General features: G+C 61.4%; 1 protein-coding gene across 1 annotated transcript; it reads left to right on the top strand.

Annotated features, from left to right (window-relative positions):
* Positions 1-7,031: 7,031 nt before the first annotated feature.
* On the top strand, positions 7,032-19,217 carry HELZ2 (helicase with zinc finger 2). The gene is given in 21 exon segments (XM_054256915.2): positions 7,032-7,456; positions 7,761-7,944; positions 8,165-8,272; positions 9,043-9,560; positions 9,658-10,299; positions 11,113-11,896; positions 12,145-12,220; positions 12,365-13,673; positions 13,675-15,951; positions 16,087-16,181; positions 16,265-16,396; positions 16,493-16,577; positions 16,579-16,652; positions 16,727-16,871; positions 17,079-17,195; positions 17,269-17,461; positions 17,613-17,747; positions 17,910-18,128; positions 18,226-18,382; positions 18,457-18,630; positions 18,724-19,217. Coding segments are annotated over 21 exon segments (7,827 nt in total). The 5' UTR covers positions 7,032-7,178; the 3' UTR covers positions 18,849-19,217.
* The last annotated feature ends 1,082 nt before the right edge of the window (positions 19,218-20,299 follow it).

Below are 20,299 nucleotides of genomic sequence, written 5' to 3'. Positions count from 1 at the left end.
GCCCACTCCCAGCACCAATCACAAGCCCCAGGCCATGTCTTGCGATTGGGTGAGGTTCTTGCAGAACTCAGGGAAACACGTTCACCCATTTGTTATAAAGGGCATTACAAAGGACAGAGATTAAGAGAAGCACGGGGGAGAGCACAGAGCTTTTGCCTGCGGGAACCTGCACAGCTCTCTGAGCCCTTCCTCTCTCGATGCCACGGAGGCTTCAGCACACAGGCATGATCTATTACATCACTGGCCCCTGGTGATGACCATCTCCGGCCCCCTCTCCTCTCCCCTGCCTGGAGGTTTGGGTGAGGACAAAATCCCGCCCTCTAATCCTGCCGAGGTCTTTCTAAGGACCAACCCTGTTCCAAGGCGCCCTGCAGGCTGCCAGCCTTCGGTCAATATCAGTACACAAAGGCACTTGCCACTTTTGTGATTCCAGGGATTTTAGGGGTTTGTGCCAGGAAACAGGATGAAACCAAATGTATAAATGTATAAATCACAATATTGCACAGCCCATGGTGGTGTGTGCAGAGTGGCGCAGAGAGAAAGCAGCTGGGAGGCCCTGTGGGTATAGACCTGTCCTGGGACTAAACCCCCATCAGATCCTTCTGGCGTCCCCGCAAGGAGCAGGTGTGTTCCCCTGACCTTCTCCCAGGGGCTCATCTTGAAGAAGGCCCCCCAGCTGCACTGTGCCAACAAAGCCAAGAGGCAGAGATGTGGAATCCACGCCATTCTCCCTGCCGCGACCCTGGCACCGCCTCTACTCGGGGTGTGAGCTTTCCGCTGGTGGGAGGGTCCCCAGGAAAATGGGAACCAGATGTTAAAGACCTGCTTAGGTGAGTGTTATGCTCAGAGGCTGTCAGTTCCTGCCCGAGAGCACGTGACCCACAGTCACAGGTAAACTGAGGCCTGGCTCTAAACCCTGGGGCCTCCATCTGCACTGTGACAGTGGGAGGGTGTGTGCATTTCCTGAAGGGTTCAGGTGATGGTGGGTGGCAGAGGGCAGCAGACGGCAGGCTGACGCTGGGGGAGCCACAGAACCCACTGGCAGGAACACTGGGGGTGAGGAGGGCCTGGGGGACCAGGTGAGACAGCTGAGCGTGGGTCATGCAGATATTGCCTACTTCATAATTTGATATAGGCAATCTAAGCAAGCGTACAAAGGTTGCATGTGCCCCACCCAGACTCGGCCGCATCGTTCCGGCCCACTGGCCGCTTCTGTACAAGCCCGTAGTTGTGGGTGTGTGACAGTAAGACACGATTGCCCTTCACCCGTCACTTCGGGCTGTGCAACCTCAGAACTCAACGCTGTCCACTACAGAACCAGGAAATCTGACTCTGATACGACAGTATTACTGATATGCAGCCCGTGTCATCGTGTTGACTGACTGGCGTGCGTGTGTCACTGTCTCCCGTATCCTCACACTCAGCCTGTGTTAGGGTCGTTCTGGCCTGAGCAAAGCTCAGAAGCCAGGGAGCTACCACAGCAACCTGCAGGTTTTCAGTGCTCTGCGGACTCCAGGTGGTACTTTTGTTTCTGTTTTGAGCTAAGAAGATGTGTGCAGATGTGAAAGATGGGCAGAAACAGGGCCTCCCACTCCTGTCCTGCCCACATGGTCCTCATCTGTCTCCCAGGTTGGAGTACAGTGGGGCCATCACAGCTAGGAGACTTGAACTCCTAGGTTCAAGGGATTGTCCCGTCTCAGCCTCCCAAAGTGCCGGGATTACAGGTGTGAGCCACCGTGCCTGGCCAACCTTCTGATTTGTAATGGCCTTAGAGTGTTTAATGGCACAGGGTGGAGACTGCCCACTGTGTAGACTCTTAGTGGTGGGCCCTGGGCATCCCAGTCCACTGGGTTTAGAAGCAAGCTGCTGGGAGCCATGGACAGGCACAGGTGTCCTCTGTGAGGATCCTCTGCGGAGCCACTGGGGAAGGCAGGGAAGGCGTGTGTCCTGTGCTCCCGGCCTGCCTGGTTTCCAGGTAGTGCTGCCAATTTAGAGTCTGTGGCCGAGTGCCCACAGTGTCAGAGACGTGGACAGGTTATCGTCTGGGTCTAGTGTGCATTTTCCTTGGGAGGAGGTTGAACATTTCACTCTGTTTACAGCAATTTCTATTTCCACATTTTGTGAAATATTGATTTGCATCCTTTGCCCATTTTTCTTTTAGATTATAAATATTTTTCTTAATTTATAGGATCTTTAAAATATACACTAGAGAGATTAGACTTTTAGCTTTGATATGTGTCGAATTTTGTTTTTAGCTTGTGGGAAGTAGAAAAGTTCCTTTTTAAAGTTTTCTTTCTTGTTCAAGAGTAAGTGTGCTAACAACTTTGTTAAGCCCTATCCTCTGTAGCTGTTAGACACGCCATGCTTACCGGCACGTAGTATACTCTGTCCTTGTACTTTAACCAAGATACCTGTGCTAAACCTGCTCACAGGCAAGGTCCAGCTCTCCACTGCTTTTATCTGTTTAAAAAAGTTTTAAGTTGTTAGCCAACCAAGTTTTAGTTAAATTGTGAGGTCTGGCTTCAGTCAACAAAAATCAAGCACAGCAGTAAGAGCAGCCCCAAATGCGTAAGGAGTAAATTTGTCTGTTTTCCTTTATTCATTGTATTCTTGTGACAAAATGGCCAGTGAGAATACCCTTCCTGCAGTCCAGAAAGTAAGAATTGCGCTGCTGAAGAACCCTTTGTCTCATGCTGATTTTGCCTTGAGGCAGCGAGCATTGATTCCAACAATCTCACATTTGGGTTTTTACTCCTTTGATGGTGTTTTTTTCTCCATGGGAAATTGTTTCACTTTTGTGTCATTGAATTTATCACTGTTGTGCTGGTGGATGTTTAATTAGTTCTCTAAGAAGAAGAAAAAAACCCAATGCTCCAGGCGACAGGTTTTGTGATTTCTGAGGTGTGCATTTGCCCCTCGTGGCCTGTGTGAAGCCACCAGCCCTGTCCTTGAGCCTGGTTGGAGAGCAGAGGCTCTGGCCCCGCCTGCCGGGACTGGGCCTCACCAAAAAGGCCTTTCCCATCTCTAGACTCCTGATAATCAGACACCCCTGCCCTGGTTTCTCCAGGTGCCTCTGTGTCTTCTTTGATTGTTGCATGTGGTGTAAGATGCTGGGTAGAGGCCGTCCCTCCCACCTTTGTTTCCAGATGCTGCTAACTAGTTCTGAAAATTTGTTGAAGGATTGTCTTTCCCCTGATGTGTGAGAGCTGATCTTTCTTTTCTTTCTTTCTTTTTTTGAAACAGAGTCTCATTCTGTCTCCCAGGCTGGAGTGCAATGGCTCAGTCAGCTCATTGCAATCTCCACTCATTCCTCCCACCTGGGTTCAAGGGATTCGCCTGCTCAGCCCCCTGCGTAGCTGGGACTATAGGCTCACGCCACCATGTCCAGCTATATATATATATTTTTTTATTTTTAGTAGAGATGGGGTTTCACCACGTTGGCCAGTCTGGTCTCAAACTCCTGACCTCAGGTGATCTGCCTGCCTCGACCTCCCACAGTGCTGGGATTACAGGCGTGAGACACTGCGCCCAGCCAAGAGTCGATCTTTCATCCCTCACCAGACTCCTGTGTGTGATTCTATGCCTGGACTCTGTTCGGCCCTGGACCTGCGCGTCTGCACTGGGTTCAGTGTCTTTGCAGGGTGTCGTGGTGTTTAGTAAGCTGTGCCACACTGCACTCGGTGTCTTTGCAGGTGTCGTGGTGTTTAGTAAGCTGTGCCAGCACCTGCCGTGTCTGCTTTTTAGTGATCATCCTAGGCTGGGCGTCAGGATTCAGCCTGTAATCCAGCACTCAAGGGGGCCGAAGGGGGTGATTTGCTTGAGCCCAGGAGTTCAAGAGCAGCTGGGGCAACACTGAGAAGCCCCGTCTCGGAAAACAGAAAAGACTCCAGATTAGCTAAGTGTGGTGGTGTGCACCTGTGGTCACGGCGGCTCAGGAGGCTGAGGTGGGAAGACTGCTTGAGCCAGAGGTGGAGGCTGCAGCGACCTGGGACCCCTCACTGCACTCCCGCCTGGCCCATAGAGCCTGCTTGGCTAGTGTTCCCCGGTGATGTGATGCTTCTCCACATGAACTTGAAACCCAGCGTGTCCACCATGCGATTGCAGGTTAACTTAGGAAGAATTACATCTTTGTGTGATGCTAAGCCTCTCCATCCAGTAACATGGTGTTCTGCACGGATTCTCACAGTGCGCGTTCTGTGCACACAGAGCCTGCTTAGCCGGGCCCCGGGGGCTGCCATGAGTGGGCCACCCTCTCGGAGGAGCTCGAGCATGACTGGTCTGCAGAGAGGCTCCCTGATCGCAGATGGGGCACCCAGCCGACCTCCCGAGGGAGCAGTGAGCCCCCGCCTGGCCCTCCCAACAGGGCAGTGGCCTTGGGTGGCGGCCTTGGCTCCTTGTTTCAAGGGCAGGGTAACTGTCATGGTTATCTCCTGCTGCAGAACACGTCACCCCAAAGCTCAGTGGCTTCAAACAACATTGACGTTTATTTTATTTTACTTTATTTATTTATCTGTTTTGAGACGGAGTCTTGCTCTGTTGCCCAGGCTGGGGTGTGGTGGTGTGATCTCAGCTCACTGCAACCTCCACCTCCCTGGTTCAAGCCATTCTCCTCCCTCAGCCTCGAGAGTAGCTGGGGCTTACAGGCGCCTGCCCCCACGCCCAGCTAATTGGACATTCTCATTTTAACCGACAAAAACATCTCACAGCTAGGCATGGTCTAGGTGAAATGGTTAGGCCTGGGTCTCCCTGAGGTGGCAGCAAGGCTGGGACTGCAGCTTTCGCTGCAGGTGGCCTGGAGGCCTCAGCTCCCCTCAGGGCCTCCCCACAGGCCTCCCCATGAGTCTCCCCACGGGGCCTCCCCGAAGGGCTGCCGAAGTCCCAGAGTCAGTACAGAGAGCAAAGCCCAGGTGCGCTGACTCTGGCACCTGTGGCCACTTGGCCCTTCCTGCCATATCCTGGTTGGTGATGGAGGGAACTGGGGGGTGAGCAGGGCTGGGGCCATAGCAGGCCCTGCTGGTCAGGGGCCCCAGGCTTCCGGGTTGGCGGTGCTGGATTTCTCCAGGGGCGGGTGGTGGAGTCACCAGTTCCTCCTGCTGTCCAGGGCTCAGCAGGGCTCACCCCTTCCGCCCAGCACACCACTGGGGGCTCTAGTGTGTGATGGGCTGGACAGGGCGTAGGGCCCTGGAGGGAGTGGGAAAGGAGTCCCCTCACCCCAGCTGCCTCCAACCCCCAGCCGCCTCTGCCTCCGACAGTGCTGGCCCTGTAGGGAGGGGCGCCCTCTGCCTGCTGGTGCTTCCCAGGGTCCCCTCGCCTGTGGCCGAGCCCTTGGGGAGGTGGGGCAGGGCGGGGCGGGGCAGGGGGCCATGAGGTAATTTCCCAGTTCGGAGTCAGTGCCCGGGGCAGAATCGAAACCGAGAGCTTGAAAGGAGGCTCAGTGGGGCGGGTGGCTCCAGGAGGGTGAGCCCAGGAGGGTGAGCGTGGGGATCCTGGGGTGGCTCCAGGAGGTTGAGCCTGAGGGTCTCGGGGTGATGGGGGCAGGAGCACTGGGTCCAGGAGGGTGAGAGCGGCAGGGGGCACAGGGGTTGGGAGGGTTGGGAAGCCGCAGACCCCAGCCTGGGGCAGGCGCCCTTGCCCTTGAATTAAGGCCCAGCCCTGGGTCTCCGCACTCGCCGCCACACAGGAATTTGGGGTCTCAGCTCTGGTCCTTTCTGGACGGCAGACTGGGATGTTTTCCTGGAGGGGTCCCTGGGGAGGGCTGGGTTCTCATGCTCAAGTCTGCCTCCAGTCCATGCTCCAGTCTGCGGCTTTAAACTTCCTCTTGTGGTACCTCAGGTGTGGTGGGGACCCAGGCCCATCTCTTCCTGGTACCCTGAGCTCTGTTGGGCACTGCCCACCTTGAGGGCCAGGCCTCTGCAGGGTTGTGCCCTCCTCTCCCTGAGGCCCCTGCCCAGGTGCTGGTGTGGGGCCTCTTTTCCTGGGACCAGCCATCATTTAACAGAAAAGGAGGTGCTGCATCCTTGAAGAGTCAGGAGCCTGAGCCCTCAGGTGCACAGGACCCTCGGCTGGGGCAGAGGGGGAGGGCTGCTGGGGGCGGCACTGAGCTGAGGGCTCCGCCCCACTCCAGGGGTCCACAGGCAGTCACCTTGGCTCGTTTAGGTGGGGCCTAACACCCTTCAGGAGGAAGTCTGGCTGTGTCAGAATCAGTGGGCTCTGACCCCAACGCCTCCGCTTTGGTGTCATGGTGGCGGAATCCAGTTCCTTGCCTCGAGGAGAGGCCGCACTTCTGAGCTGGGCCTGGAGCAGATGTACCCGGCCTCAGTCTCACCTGCCCCTTCTGTCACAGGCTTTGAACTGTGGCCAACAGTCCCAGTGAACTGCGTGGACCCCTGAGCTCAGGAGCCTCTGACGCCACCTGGGGAGCCAAGCTGCTTTTCAAGGTGGCGCCTCCAGGGTCCAGCCTGCTGCCCAACAGCCCCGCAGCCACCAGGGGGCCGTCCCTGGCCCGGCTGTGTGCCCTGGTGGACCTGCGTCTGGGTTGTTACCGCTGCAGCAAGCAGCTCAATGAAAGCACGTGCGTCCTCCGTGGCGTGGAGCATGACTGCCCCGGCGAGATCCTGCTGGCCTGCCTCAAGCAGGCCCCCAAGAGCAAGGTCTGGTGCAGGGTGGGCTGCCAGCCAGCCTTCCCCAGGCCTCTGTGCTACAAGGTCTGCCGCTACTACAGCCCCGGCCTGGGCTGCCAGCGCCACTGGAACCGCTGCACCTTTGCCTGCAGCTGCGAGGAGGCCCTGGTCTGGACCTTTGAGCGCGAGCAGGGTCTCGAGCGCGTGTGGCTGAAGGCAGAGGTGTGGGGCGGCAGGGCCCAAGGAGGGGCAGGCGGGGTGGCTGAGGCCATCTTCGCCGAGTTTGGTGGCCACTTCGAACTGCTCTGCTCCCTCTGCTTCAGGTGCTGCCCACTACGCGTCTGTCACGTGGACTCCCAGGGGCAGTGCCCTGAGCATGGAGCCTGCCCCTCCCTCCTGGCCCACGTGAGCACTGAGGGCCGCCACAAGCAACAGTTTGTGGCAGTGAGGCCACGGCCTCGGGTCGGCCAGTCACCCGCCTTCTGCAGGTTTGTGGGGCGCGGGCAGCCATGCTGGCACGGAGAGTCCCGCTGCCAGTTCGCACACAGCGCCGTGGAGATGGCTGTGTGGGAGGCCGAGCAGCTGGGTGGCCTCCAGTGGGGGGACCTGTTCACGCCCCCTGCCCCTGATGGCGATGGGCGCACGGCCCCCCTCGGCCGGCTCCCTGGGGCCCAGCTATACTGCCCCGCCTGCTTGGTCACCTGTCACTCTCAGGAGGCCTTTGAGAACCACTGCGCCTCCCCGGATCATGCACAGATGGTGGCCTTCAACCAGACCATGCCCTGGGAGCATTGCTCCCCGCCTCCAGGACTCTCCACGTTCAAGCTCTGCCCAAAGTAAGGAGCTTGGAGGGGGCATGAGTCCACTGTAGGCAGAGCCAGGGGCACCCAGTTTCAGTGGGTGGGGGCTCCTGCCACCTGTGGTCCCCTCTGCATGATGGCTGAAGCCACGTGGCCTCTGAGGACCCGGATAAGGGAGCTGCTTGAGCTGGGCCTTGTCCTGGGGGCACCGGAGTGGGTGGGACAAGGCAAGCCCTCCACTCCCTGCAGAGGCCAGTGTTGGGCTGAGGAGGTCCTGGTCTTTGAACTCAGCTTGGCAGCTGTGCCTCCGTGAGGCCCTGCTGACCTTCCTGTCCCCCAGGCCTGACCTCTGTGAGTATGGGGACGCCTGCACCAAGGCGCATTCGGCACAGGAGCTGCAGGAGTGGGTCCAGAGCGCACAGGCTGCGGAGCTGCGGGGACAGTCAGCCTGGCAGGATGGGCTGGTGTCCTACCAGGAACGGCTGCTGGCTGAGTACCAGTGCAGCAGCAGCGAGGTCCTTGTGGTAAGTGGGCCGTGGGAGTGGGTGGGGCAGGGCCTGGCCTCCTGCTGAAGGTGGACTTCCACACAGCTGGCAGAGACCCTCAAGGGACCAGGGAGTGGGTGGGGTGGGGCCCAGCCTCCTGTTGAAGGTGGACTTCCACACAGCTGGCAGAGACCCTCAAGGGACCAGGGAGTGGGTGGGGTGGGGCCCGGCCTCCTGTTGAAGGTGGACTTCCACACAGCTGGCAGAGACCCTCGAGGGAGTGCGCGTCACCTGCAGCCAGCCCCTGAGGCACCAGGCACAGGAGAGGAAGACCCAGTACAGCTGGACGTTTGCCGTCCACTCTGAGGTGAGCGGGGAGCAGCTCCGACTGGGCGGAGGGAGCCTGGGGAGGTGATGACCTCAGCCCGGGTGGAAGCTGAGAGCCTGCATCATGGAGCTGATACCGAGGCACTGCTGCTCAGCAACTGTGTGACCTGGGGAAGTCCCTTAGCCTCTCTGCCCCAGTCTCCTCACCTACAGACAGGGGGGCTGGGAGAGTCCCACCGTGGTAGGTTACTCTATAGAGTATACTGGTTAAAACAAGGATTCGGCCAGGGGCTGTGGCTCACGCCTGTAATCCCAGCACTTTGGGAGGCCGAGGCAGGTGGATCACCTGAGGTAAGGAGATCAAGACCAGCCTGGCCAACATGACAAAACCGTCTCTACTAAAAAAATAAATACATATATTAGGCGGGCTCGGTAGTGCATGCCTGTGGTCTGTCTACTTGGGGGTCTGAGGTGGGAGAATCCCTTGAACCCTAGAAGTGGAGGCTGCAGTGAGCCATGGCACTCTGGCCTGGACGACAGGAGCGAAACTGTTTCAGACAAACAAAAACAAGGATTCACCAGGGTCTGGCACCTGGAGAGTGGGTGGGGAGGTCCCAAACATCCACAGGGACCCCAGGAACGTTCAGTGACCCCCATTTTGCACAGAGGCTGAGTGACTTGCTTAGCTTCTATCCAAGAAGTCTCAGGGCTGGGACTCGAACCCTGCATTTGGGCTACACTGGCTAGACCGCCTCTCGGGAGGGAAGGGAGCGGTCCTGGGCGCCCCTCACTGTCTGGCCTCCTCTCCAGGAGCCCCTGCTGCATGTGGCCCTGCTGAAGCAGGAGCCTGGCACAGACTTCTCCTTGGTGGCTCCCTGCCTCCTGCCGGGCCAGCTCTATGCACGGGGCGAGCGCTTCCGCGTGCTGGGCTCCGCGGCCGACTTCCAGGTGGGGGTGCGTGTGCAGGCCGCCTCCTTCGGTGCCTTTGAGCAATGGGTGGCCTTCGACTTTGGCTGCCAGCCGGTGCTGCTGCGAAAGCTGGGGCTGCAGCTGGGTCAGGGGCGTGGCCCGGGACCCTGAGAGGGACTGGTGCTCGGCCACCCTGAGGAGCTGGAGCGCTGGCACTCCGGCAACCGTCATGTGGTTCCTGGTGTGGAGCGGACGGTGGAGCAGACGGCCCTGATGGCCAGGTACAAGGCCCCTGCCCTGGCCCTAGAGTTCAGCCACGGCGGCCTGGCCTTGGACCCCATCTCGCCAGCCAACTATCGGCAGAGGATGCACCACTTTCTCTATGAGGAGGAGGCAGCTCAGCAGCAGCTGGTGGCCAAGTGAGCTGGGGCTGGGGGCAGTGGGAGTGGCTGGGGCCTGGACTTGCAGTAGGGCTGGTGGCTGGGGGCCATGAGCTGAGCCGGGCCCTCCTGCCAGGCTGGCCCTGTGGGGCCGGGTGTCCCTGAAGACAGCCCTGCAGACGCCAGCACTGAACATGCTCTTCGCGCCTCCAGGAGCACTGTATGCCCAGGTCCCCATCCCGTCCTGCCTGACGCCAGACACAGACCAGGGCTTCCTGCTGGTCCGGGCGATCCGCACGGCCCTTGTGGCCCCCGTGCCCGCACCTGGTCACACGGTGTTCGAGGTGCAGCTGGAGAGGCAGGCCAGGTCTGAGCGGGCGCTGTGGCTGTTGCTTCCGGCCCTCTGCTGCTCGGCCCTAGGGCTGCAGCCCGAGACTCACCTGGTCCTGGAGGTGCAGTTCCAGATTGACCCAACGACCTTCTGCCTCTGGCACCAAGCAGTGGACACGCTGCCCGAGGCTCAGCTTGTGGTGCCCAACTTGCCCGCCTGCGCCCTGCTCAGCCCTTGGTCCGTCCCATCCTTACAGCGTGGCAACCGCAAGCAGAAGCTGGCCGTGGCGCTCATTGCGGGCCAGGGTCCCAGGAATGAGAGGCGTGTCCCTCCGCTGCTCATCTATGGCCCCTTTGTCACCGGCAAGACCTACACGCTGGACATGGCCTCCCTGGAGGTCATCCGGCAGCCTCAGACTAAGGTGCTCATCTGCACCCACACCAACAGGTAAGCCCGAGCCTGGCCTGTCCCTGCCTCACCAGATACCTGGCCCAATGAATGCGCCCATCTACACTGGGCAGGTGGTCGCCCCTGACATGCTCCTGTCCTGATTCTGTGGGGCCCTCCCCGTGTGCAGGCGGTCACCTCTGGATGCTCTCCTGTCCTCTGATCCTTTGGGGCCCTCCCCATAGCTAGTGAGCCCTGTGCTTTGGCTTTATGAGGCCCAGCTCAGGCCTTGGGTGCTGGGTCTGCTGTTGGGTGAGGAGCTGGGTGCCTCTGCAGGGGCCCTGGGCCAAAAAGAGAGTCATGGGGAAGGTTGTGGCTTGGGCTGCCCAGCATTTCCTGGAGGTGAGGCTGGTTTTTGTTTTTTATAGAAACACAGACTTTTGTCCCCACCATGAAGTTCCCCTTTGGTTGAAGCAGTTTTCTCGGGTCTTGGCCACACAGCAGCTGCCCGGGCCGGGGCCTTCCCATCCCTGCCAGGGGGAAGTGGGGATATACCAGGCTGATTTCTGCCCGGGCCGGGGCCTTCCCATCCTTGCCAGGGGGAAGTGAGGACGTCCCGAGCTGGTTTCTGCACTGAGGGTTCGGGGAGCCTGGGAGGGGCAGGTGTCTGCAGCGTCATAGGAGCTGCTAGGGCTCCACCATGGCCTCTTGCCCTTCGGACTCCTGAGAGTGGGGGCACTGGTGTTTGCTGCTCACCCCTGACAGCCGGACAAGGGCTGTGCTGGGGCAGCTTGGCCAGGCACACAGCAGGTGCTTTAGCGGATGGCACTGAGGCCTCCAGCAAGAAACTCACAAGCTCTCCCCGTCCTGCAGCGCTGCCGACATCTACATCCGGGAGTATTTCTACAGCCATGTCAGCGGCGGCCACGCTGAGGCCACTCCTCTCCGTGTGATGTACACGGACCGGCCACCGAGCCAGACGGACCTGGTCACGCTGAAGTACTGCTGCCTGACCGACGACCGCCAGGCCTTCCGCCCGCCCACGTGGGCAGAGCTGGCGCAGCACCGCGTGGTGGTCACCACCACCTCCCAGGCCCGTGCGCTCAGGGTGCCGGTCAGCTTCTTCTCCCACATCCTCATCGATGAGGCGGCCCAGATGCTGGAGTGCGAGGCCCTCATCCTGCTGGCCTATGCCTCGCGTGGCACCCGCCTCGTGCTGGCAGGTGACCACATGCAGGTCACACCGCGGCTATTCAGCATGGCCCGGGCCCGGGCGGCAGAGCGCACGCTGCTGCACCGCCTCTTCCTGCACTACCAGCGGGAGATGCACCAGGTGGCGTGGCAGAGCCACCTGGTTTTCCACGAGAACTACCGCTGCACCGAGGCCATCGTCAGCTTCATCTCACGGCACTTCTACGTGACCAAGGGTGACCCCATCCACGCCAGAGGCAAGGTCCCGTGCCACCCCCGACACTACCCGCTCGTGTTCTGCCACGTAGCGGGCAGCCCCCAGCGGGACACATCCATGGCGTCCTGGCTGAACCTGGCCGAGATTGCCCAAGCCGTGGAGAAGGTGCAGGAGGTCTACAATACTTGGCCCCCCTGCTGGGGCAGCCGTGAGCAGGAACACATCTGTGTGGTTTCCCACGGGGCTCAGGTGAGCACAGCTGGCCTACGACCACCCCTGACTGCATCCCCGTCAGGGGTGAGGGCTTGCCGGCTGACAGACAAGCCCCTGCCTCAGTTTCCCCATCTGTAAGAGGGGGCCACAGCATTTTCTTCCAGGGCTGATGTGGGGCTCGGTCCCTGAGGTGTCTGGGGCTTGGCAGGGGTCCCTCTCCTTGTTGGGGGTGGCCGAGTGCTCACTGCGTTCAGCGCTCATCCCCAGCCTGGCTGTGTCTTCAGGTCAGTGCGCTGAGGCAGGAGCTGAGGAGGCAGGACCTAGGCCAGGTGTCTGTGGGCAGCTTTGAGATCCTGCCAGGTGGGTGACCAGCAGGGCCCGGTACTGCCAGCTGCCTCAGCAGGATGTCCCAGGGGGCTCGGCCCGCTCCTCAGCCTGGCATCAGCAGGAGCCGAGCTGGTCCCGCTGTCCCACCCACTCAGCCTGACCGCTGCGTCCCTGCAGGGCGGGAGTTCCAGGTGGTGGTGCTGAGCACAGTGCACACCTGCCAGAGCCTGATCAGCCCCGGCGCGCTGGACCCCAGGTTCTTTACTGACGCCCGTGTGCTCAACACCGTCCTGACGTGCGCCCAGTCCCAGCTGGTGGTGGTGGGGGACGCCGTGGTCCTCTGCTCCTGCAGGGCCTGTGGCAAGCTCTGGAAGAGCTTCATCCGTGAGTGCGTAGAACAGTGCAGTGTCTGCCCTGAGAGCCTGTCCATGGAGCAGATTGAGCAGGGCATGGCCCAGGCTGGGGTCTCGGGGGCCTGCGAGGCTGCTGCGGAGCCGATGGGGGACCTGGCCAAAGAGCTGGCTGCTGTGGGGACGGCCACAGTGAAGGCAGAGCCAGGAGAGGAGGCTCTGAGCCCGGCCTCCCGTGGCTTCACGGCAAGCACAGTGCAGATGGAGGCTGGGGCAGCACCAGTGGGAGACGCAGCAAAGGCAGATGTGGAGCCTGGGGCCAGCGTAGCAGAAACCACCGCTGTGGAGGGTGTGGAGTCCACGGAGCCAGAGGATGCAGAGGCTGACTTCTGGCTGTTGGACGGGGAGCTCAACGCCAACGACACCATCCTGCAGGAGCTTCTGAACGAGAGCCGGAAGGTGATGGTGACCGTCGGGGAGGACGGGCTGCTGGACACCGTTGCCATGCCCGAGTTCCCGAGCCAGGCCCGGCTGTATGAGCACCTGCCCCCAGGCGCACTACGGAAGCTGCTGCGCTCGGCACCGGGGCAATACTGCTGCTGCACCTTCCTGCAGGAGACCTTCGAGCAGGCCTCTGCCATCCCGCTGGACGACGCCCCCTCGGGCCCCATCCTGGTCAGGGGCCGCCTGAACTGTGGGATGGCCTTCTCTGGCGACAAGGTGCTGGTGCAGCTCCTCTCGGACGATGGGGCCCCCAAGGGGCGGCTTCGGGGCCGCGTGGTGGGCGTGCTGAAGAGACGGCGGCGCGAGCTGGCATTCGTGTGCCGCATGGACGCCTGGGACCCACGCATCATGGTGCCCATCAATGGCTCTGTCACCAAGATCTTCGTGGCGGAGCTGAAGGACCCGTCGCAGGTGCTCATCTACAGCCTCTTCAAGGGCCGGCTGCAGCGTGTGGGGCTGGAGAGGCTCCCGGCCCAGGCCTGGCACAGCCGGCTCTTCTGGGTGCACATCGTCTTGTGGCGGTCGGGCTTCTACTACCCGCTGGGCATCGTCCGGGAGGTGCTGCCCGAGGCTAGCACCTGGGAGCAGGGCCTCCACATCCTCGGCCTGGAGTACGGCCTGAAGGCACCCCCAGGGCGCCTGCAACCTCGACGATGCCCTCAGCATCCAGGACCTGGGCCCCAGGTTCGAGGTGGCAGTGCACATCGCCGATGTGGCCAGCTTCATGCCCCGGGATGGGGTGCTAGACGTGGAGGCCCGAAGGCAGGGTGTGGTGTTCTATGCCCCCGACAGGGAGCCAGTGCCCATGCTTCCAGCCAGCCTCTGCCAGGACATACTCAGCCTCCTGCCGGGCCGGGACCGCCTAGCCATCTCCCTGTTCCTCACTCTGGAGAAGGCCAGCAGCATGCTGAAGAGTCTGCGATTTGCACCCTCCGTGGTCTGCTCTGACCGCCAGCTGTCCTATGAGGAGGCGGAGGAGGTGATCAGGCAGCATCCGGGCACCGGCCACCAGCTGTCGACCCGCCTGGACTCCGTGGATGCCTGCGTCGTGGCCACATGCTACTTCTCTCGGCAGCTGCGTCGGTGCCGCCTGCAGTCCAACCGCTTCTACGAGCAGCCGGACGAGGAGAGTGTCCTGGGCTTCCGCGTGGCCCACCTCATGGTGAAGGAATACATGATCAAGTTTAACAGGCTTGTAGCTGAGTTCCTGGTGGGCAACGAGTGCACGCGGATGGTCACACCTCTGCGGTGGCAGCCAGTGCCCTGTGGCCAGCAGATGGAGGCTGTGCGTGAGAAGCACAGGGAGCGGGTGCCCCTGTCACTGCACCTCAGCCACCACCTGCACGGTGGCAGTGGCAGCGGCGGTGACAGTGGCCCCCCCAACACGCAGCTGCACCTCCTGGCCTCCCTCTGGAAGGAGGTCCAGTTTGCCACCCACACCCACGACTATGAGCAGATGGTGGACCTGATCTCCACAGATGACATGCACCTGTTCCTGGCACCTGCAGACCGTGACTTCCGAAAGGCCCTGGAGCGCTCGGTGTTTGTCTGCAGCGGCCAGGGGGGCGATGGGCATCCGGGTGGCCACTACTCACTACAGGTGGACTGGTACACCTGGGCCACCTCACCCATCTAGAGGTACCTGGACATGGTGTTGCAGCGGCAGATTCTGCAGGTGCTGGGCCACGGGGACTCTGCCTACTCCACCAGGGACATTGATGGGCTCTGCCAGGACTTCAGCCTCCAGCATGTGCTTGCCCAGAGCTATCAGCGGCGGGCTCGCAGCCTGCACCTGGCCGCGCAGCTCAAGGCCCAGGCTCTCAACAAGCTGGGCTTCGTCATGGACGTGGAGGCAGGATCCAGCTGCTTCCGGATGCTCTTCCCCGGCAACCGGGAGACACTGCCCAATCCCTGCCCCATTCCCTATGCCTCCCTGCAGCTGGCGGAGCAACCCCATGCCCTGGCGGGCCGGCCGGGCTTGCAGCTCCTCTGGTGGCGCCATGTCTACTCCGTGCAGAGCTCCAGCCCTCCCTTGCCGCCACCTGGCCCCATGCTGGACCTGCACAACTGGGCCATCTCCACCGCCCTCTGGAAGCAGCTGCTGGCGCTGGTGGAGCTGCAGCACTGGCCGGAGGCGGCTGCCCTCATCCAGAAGAAGGGAGAGGAGCCCCGGCAGTGGGAGCTGGCGCAGGTGCAGCAGAGCTGCTGTGGCCACTTCCTGGAGGTGTCCCGGGAGCTGGGCAGCGGGGACACTCTGCAGGTGCAGCTTGGCGCCAGGCTGCAGCATGGCTTCCTGGTTCCAAGCCCGCAGCTCTGGACCGTAGTGCCTGGCTTCAGCCTCTGCCTGGAGCATGTGGAGAGGCCTGGAGACTGCTTCTTGGGCCACACGTACCAGGCCCCGCGGGACCAGTACTGCAACGTGGATGAGTACGCCTGCGTGTGGGAGCCGTTCTGTGCCCTGGAGTCAGTCACCAGCGCTGTTGCCGAGAATGACTCTGTCACACTGCAGCACCTGAGCATCTCCTGGGATGCGTCGCAGACGCCGCAGGGGCAGCTGCAGGGTACCTTCTGCGTGGAGGCTGCCTTCCTGGAGGAGAACCATGTCGACATCAACTTCTGCTGCTGCTACCTCTGCATCCGGCTCGAGGGGCTGCGGGCATCCATGGCCAGCCCGCCCCCCGGGCCCCGCAGCCTTGGCCCCGGCCTGAGAGTCGACCTTGGCACGTATACCTGGGTGGCCCACGGGCTGACAGAGGACAGGGACCAGGAGCGCCGGGTCGACTGGCAGGAGGCTTCTAGATGGGGGCACTTCTTCGTCCACCACATGGGCATGGAGAAAGTTCCAGAAGAGGTGCTGAGGCCGGGGACCCTGTTCACTGTCGAGCTGCTGCCCAAGCAGCTTCCTGATCTGTGAGTGGCTTCCATGGTCGAGGCGGGGTTGGGGGGGCCTCGCCGGAATCCTCCCTTCCAGGAGGGGAACCTCGAGGGCAGTAGCCCTGTTCCTGGGAGTCCTGTTGATTTTCCAGTGTCTGCCTTCACCCCCAGCCGCGAGGAGGAAGCCGTGAGTGAGCTGGACGAGGCCTCCCCACTGGTCACCAGCATCGCTCTGGGCCGGGCCACCCCACAGTCTGTCTGCAGGGGTAGGCCTGCCCCGCCCCTCTGGCTTCCCCTCAGGCTCCCAGCCCCGACCTGCATGAGTGCTCAGGGAGGCCGCCCCTCTCAGTGATCCCTAGCAGGTTCCTGGAGCGACAGACCTACGACATTCCCACAGGCCGCCACAGGCTGAACCCCAGCCAGAACCGGGCTGTCAGGGAGGCTCTGGAGAAGCCTTTCACGGTCACCCAGGGCCCACCAGGTAGGGCCGATGCCGGGAGGCCGCAAGCTGCCTTGGGCTGCTTTAGGGCACAGGGACCCCGGGAGTAGGCTATGATCTCCTGTTCATTGGCTGCAGGTACAGGGAAGACGGTTGTGGGCCTCCACATCGTGTTCTGGTTTCATAAATCAAACCAGGAGCAGGTGCAGCTCGGAGCGCCCCCGGGGGGGAGAATCGGCTGGGGGTCCCTGCATTTTGTACTACAGCCCCTCCAACAAGTCGGTGGATGTCCTGGCAGGTGTGTGGGGTAGGTGGGGGGCCTGCAGGGTGCTGGTTCTCTGGGCAGTACTCATGTCCCCTGACTGCACCCAGGACTGCTCCTGAGAAGGCTGGAGCTGAAGCCCCTCCGCGTGTACAGCGAGCAGGCCGAGACCAGCAACTTCCCAGTGCTGCACGTGGGCATCAGGAACCTGCTCAGGAAGAGCCCCCGGGAGGGGAGGCCCAACCAGAGCCTCAGGTGCACCCACTGTCTTCCAGGCTTTGGTGGAGTGGGGCCGGGCTGTCTAGACAGCCCTGTGTGGATGGGCCCCATGGAGATCTGCCCCCCGGGACAGCCCTGCGTGGACGGGGCTCACGGAGCTCTGCCCCCGGGACAGCCATGCATGGATGGGGCCCACGGAGCTCAGCCCTGCGTGGACGGGACTCACTGAGCTCTGTCCCCCAGGAGCATCACCCTGCACCACCGGATCTGGCAGGCCGCCAACCCGTACTCATCAGAAATAAAGGCCTTTGATGCCCGGCTGCAGAGAGGGGAAGTCTTCTCCAGGGAGGACCTGGCTTTGTAAGTGGCAGGGGCCGGGGTTGGAGCTGCCCACAGCATGGCACTCTGGGGTGACAGGCAGTGTCCCTGTCAGGTACAAGAAGGTCTTGTGGAACGCTCAGAAGTTCGAGCTGGACCGGCATGAGGTCATCGTCTGCACCTGCTCCTGCGCAGCCTCTGCCAGCCTGAAAACCCTGGACGTGAGGCAGATCCTTGTTGACAAGGCGGGCATGGCCACGGAGCCTGAAACCCTCATCCCCCTGGTGCAGTTCCCACAGGCCGAGAAGGTTAGTGGGGGAGGGTGTGGGTACCATGGGCAGGCGTCTCTGGCATGGTCTCCCACCCTGGGTGCCTGGTGTGTGCAGACGTGAGCGTTGTGTGTGGCTGGGGTCCCTCTGGATCTAGGATTATCAGGGCCTGGCCTGCCCATTCCTCCAGGTGGTTCTTCTTGGAGACCACAAGCAGCTGCGGCCTGTGGTCAAGAATGAGTGGCTGCAAAGTCTGGGTCTGGACCGGTCTCTGTTCGAGAGGTACCACGGGGACGCACACATGCTGGACACCCAGTACCGCATGGTGAGCACCCCCACTTAACCTCCAGCCCACGTGCAGTGGACAACCAGTACTGCATGGTGAGGACCCCCCCCCACTCAGCCCCCAGCCCCTGTGCAGCTGCTGGGGGCCACAGCCCCGAATGGCAGGTCGGGCACCTCTGACCTGGCACACTCTTGCCTGCAGCATGAGGGCATCTGTGCCTTCCCCTCCATGGCATTCTACAAGAGCAGGCTGAAGACATGGCAGGGCCTGAGGTGGCCTCCCAGTGTCCTGGGCCACGCTGGCAAGGAGAGCTGTCCTGTCATCTTTGGCCATGTGCAGGGCCACGAGTGGAGGCTTCTGGTGTCCATGGACGAAGGGAATGAGAACTCCAAGGCTAACCTGGAGGAGGTAGCTGAGGTGGTGAGTGTCTGTGCCTGTGAGGCAGGGAAGGCTTCCTGGAGGAGGAGGGTACAGGAGAGGCACCAGGCTCCATCCAACTGTCCCCTTGGCCCCTCAGGTCCACATCACCAAACAGCTGACCCTGGGGAGGACAGTGGAGCCCCAGGATCTCGCTGTCCTCACACCCTACAATGCGCAGGCCTCTGAGATCAGCAAGGCGCTTCTGCGAGAGGGCATTGCCGGGGTGGTCGTGTCTTCCATCACCAAGAGCCAGGGTGAGGCTGGGGGCTTGTGGGGGGGCCAGGAGGGTGGGTGCAGCAGCTGCAGGGCCTCACCTCCTGTCCCACAGGGAGCGAGTGGCGCTACGTGCTGGTGAGCACCGTCCGCACCTGTGCCAAGAGCGACCTGGACCAGCAGCCGACCAAGAGCTGGCTCAAGAAGTTCCTGGGCTTTGTCGTGGACCCCAACCAAGTGAATGTGGCCTTCACGTGGGCACAGGAGGGGCTCTGCCTGATCAGTGAGGGTGGGGCTGGGCTCCTCCCTGTTGGGCAAGCAGGTGGGGCCGGGGCTGGGGCCAGGGAGCTGCCTGACTCCCGCCTGACTTCCACGCTCACAGGAGACCACCTCCTCCTGCGCTGTTGCCCCCTCTGGCATAGCCTCCTGGACTTCTGCAAGGCTCAGCAGAGCCTCGTGCCTGCCAGCCAGGTGCGTGTTCGGAGAAGGACAGCTGTGCCTTCCTGAAGAGCCCTCTCCTCCAGCACCGTTCCAAGACAGGGAGGGAAAGGCCAGCACCCCTGCCCACCTCGCCACCTGCTCACCAGCCTGCCTGTCTCCCTGGGGGGAAGGTGGGCGCACTTGGGAGTAGGAAAGGGGATGGCCAGTCTCCACACCCCTGCTTCTCCTGGACATTGGGGACAGCACTGCCTCTCAGGGTGGCCAAGAAGTGTTTCCTTGGGACCAGCGCGAAGAAGTTCTGCCTTCACTGGGAAGTCTCAGAACCAGGAAGGAAAACCTGGAGAGACTGCCCTTTGACCTTTGGACACCATCTGTGACTACCCGGTGGAGTTTAAATTTATTTTCTATTTAAATAAAGAGCCAGCATCCTGCCAGGCCCAGTGGCTCAAGCCTGAATCACTCTGAGGCGGACAGATCACCTGAGGTCCGGAGTTCAAGACCAGCCTGGCCAACAGGGTGAAACCCTGTCTCTACTAAAAATACAAAATTAGCTGGGCATGGTGGTGGGCACCTGTAATCCCAGCTATTTGTGAGGCTGAGGCACGAGAATCACTGGAGGCAGAGATTGCAGTGAGCCAGGATTGCACCACTGCACTCCAGCCTGGGCGACAGAACGAGACCCTGTCTCAAAAATAAAAACAAACAAAACCCAGTATCCTTTTTACTGGAGCAGGGACCTCAACCCAAGCTCAGGGCAAGGAGGCCTCCCTGGCAGAGGGGGCTTTTTTCCCACCACCACTGCCTGTGTCCTTCAAGGGCTGCTGGAGGGCAGCCCAAAGCCAGGGTCCACATCGCTACACCTGGCCCTCTGAAACATGAAAAGCCAGTCCTGCCATCTTCCTGTGGGCTGCACAGCGGGCTCAGGAGCCGGGAGGTGCTAGGACGACACTCCACCCGGACCGAGCCTTGCGGGACAACCTGCTCAGCTGTGTCGGTTTCTCAGCCTTCCCTCCGGAGGGACCCAGCAACGCCCACCTGCCCCAGGGCAGCTCTGCCCCTGCTGCCCCTCCAGTCCTCAGGGAGGGGTTGCCCCACCTTCTACATTCCAATTTTTATATCTTTGAATTATGTGATTAGATATTAATTTAATGATGAAGACCACTCTGAAAGCTCTTCCAACTTCTTCGTGTTTTGAGGCCTGGCTGGGGGGCAAAAGTGGATGGCAGTTGTGCTTGGGACGTAGCGTGGAGGCCGTCAAGGGCCAGGTGCGGAGCGCCCGGTGCAGGGCCATGGGGAGGGCGGTGACCCCTGCACAGCCGGTGGCTCCGGCATGTCTCGGTGTGGGGAGGGAGTCTCGGGCGTGGGGAGGGTGTCTCAGGCTTGTGGAGGGTGTCTCGGTGTGGGGAGGGTGTCTCGGGCGTGGGGAGGGAGTCTCGGGCGTGGGGAGGGAGTCTCGGGCGTGGGGAGGGTGTCTCGGGCGTGGGGAGGGAGTCTCGGGCGTGGGGAGGGTGTCTAGG

Source organism: Callithrix jacchus, chromosome 5 (assembly GCF_049354715.1).
Source record: "Callithrix jacchus isolate 240 chromosome 5, calJac240_pri, whole genome shotgun sequence".
Lineage (NCBI taxonomy): Eukaryota > Metazoa > Chordata > Mammalia > Primates > Cebidae > Callithrix > Callithrix jacchus.
Note: the sequence above shows the minus strand (reverse complement) of the source record. Positions and strands in the feature narration are given on the sequence as shown.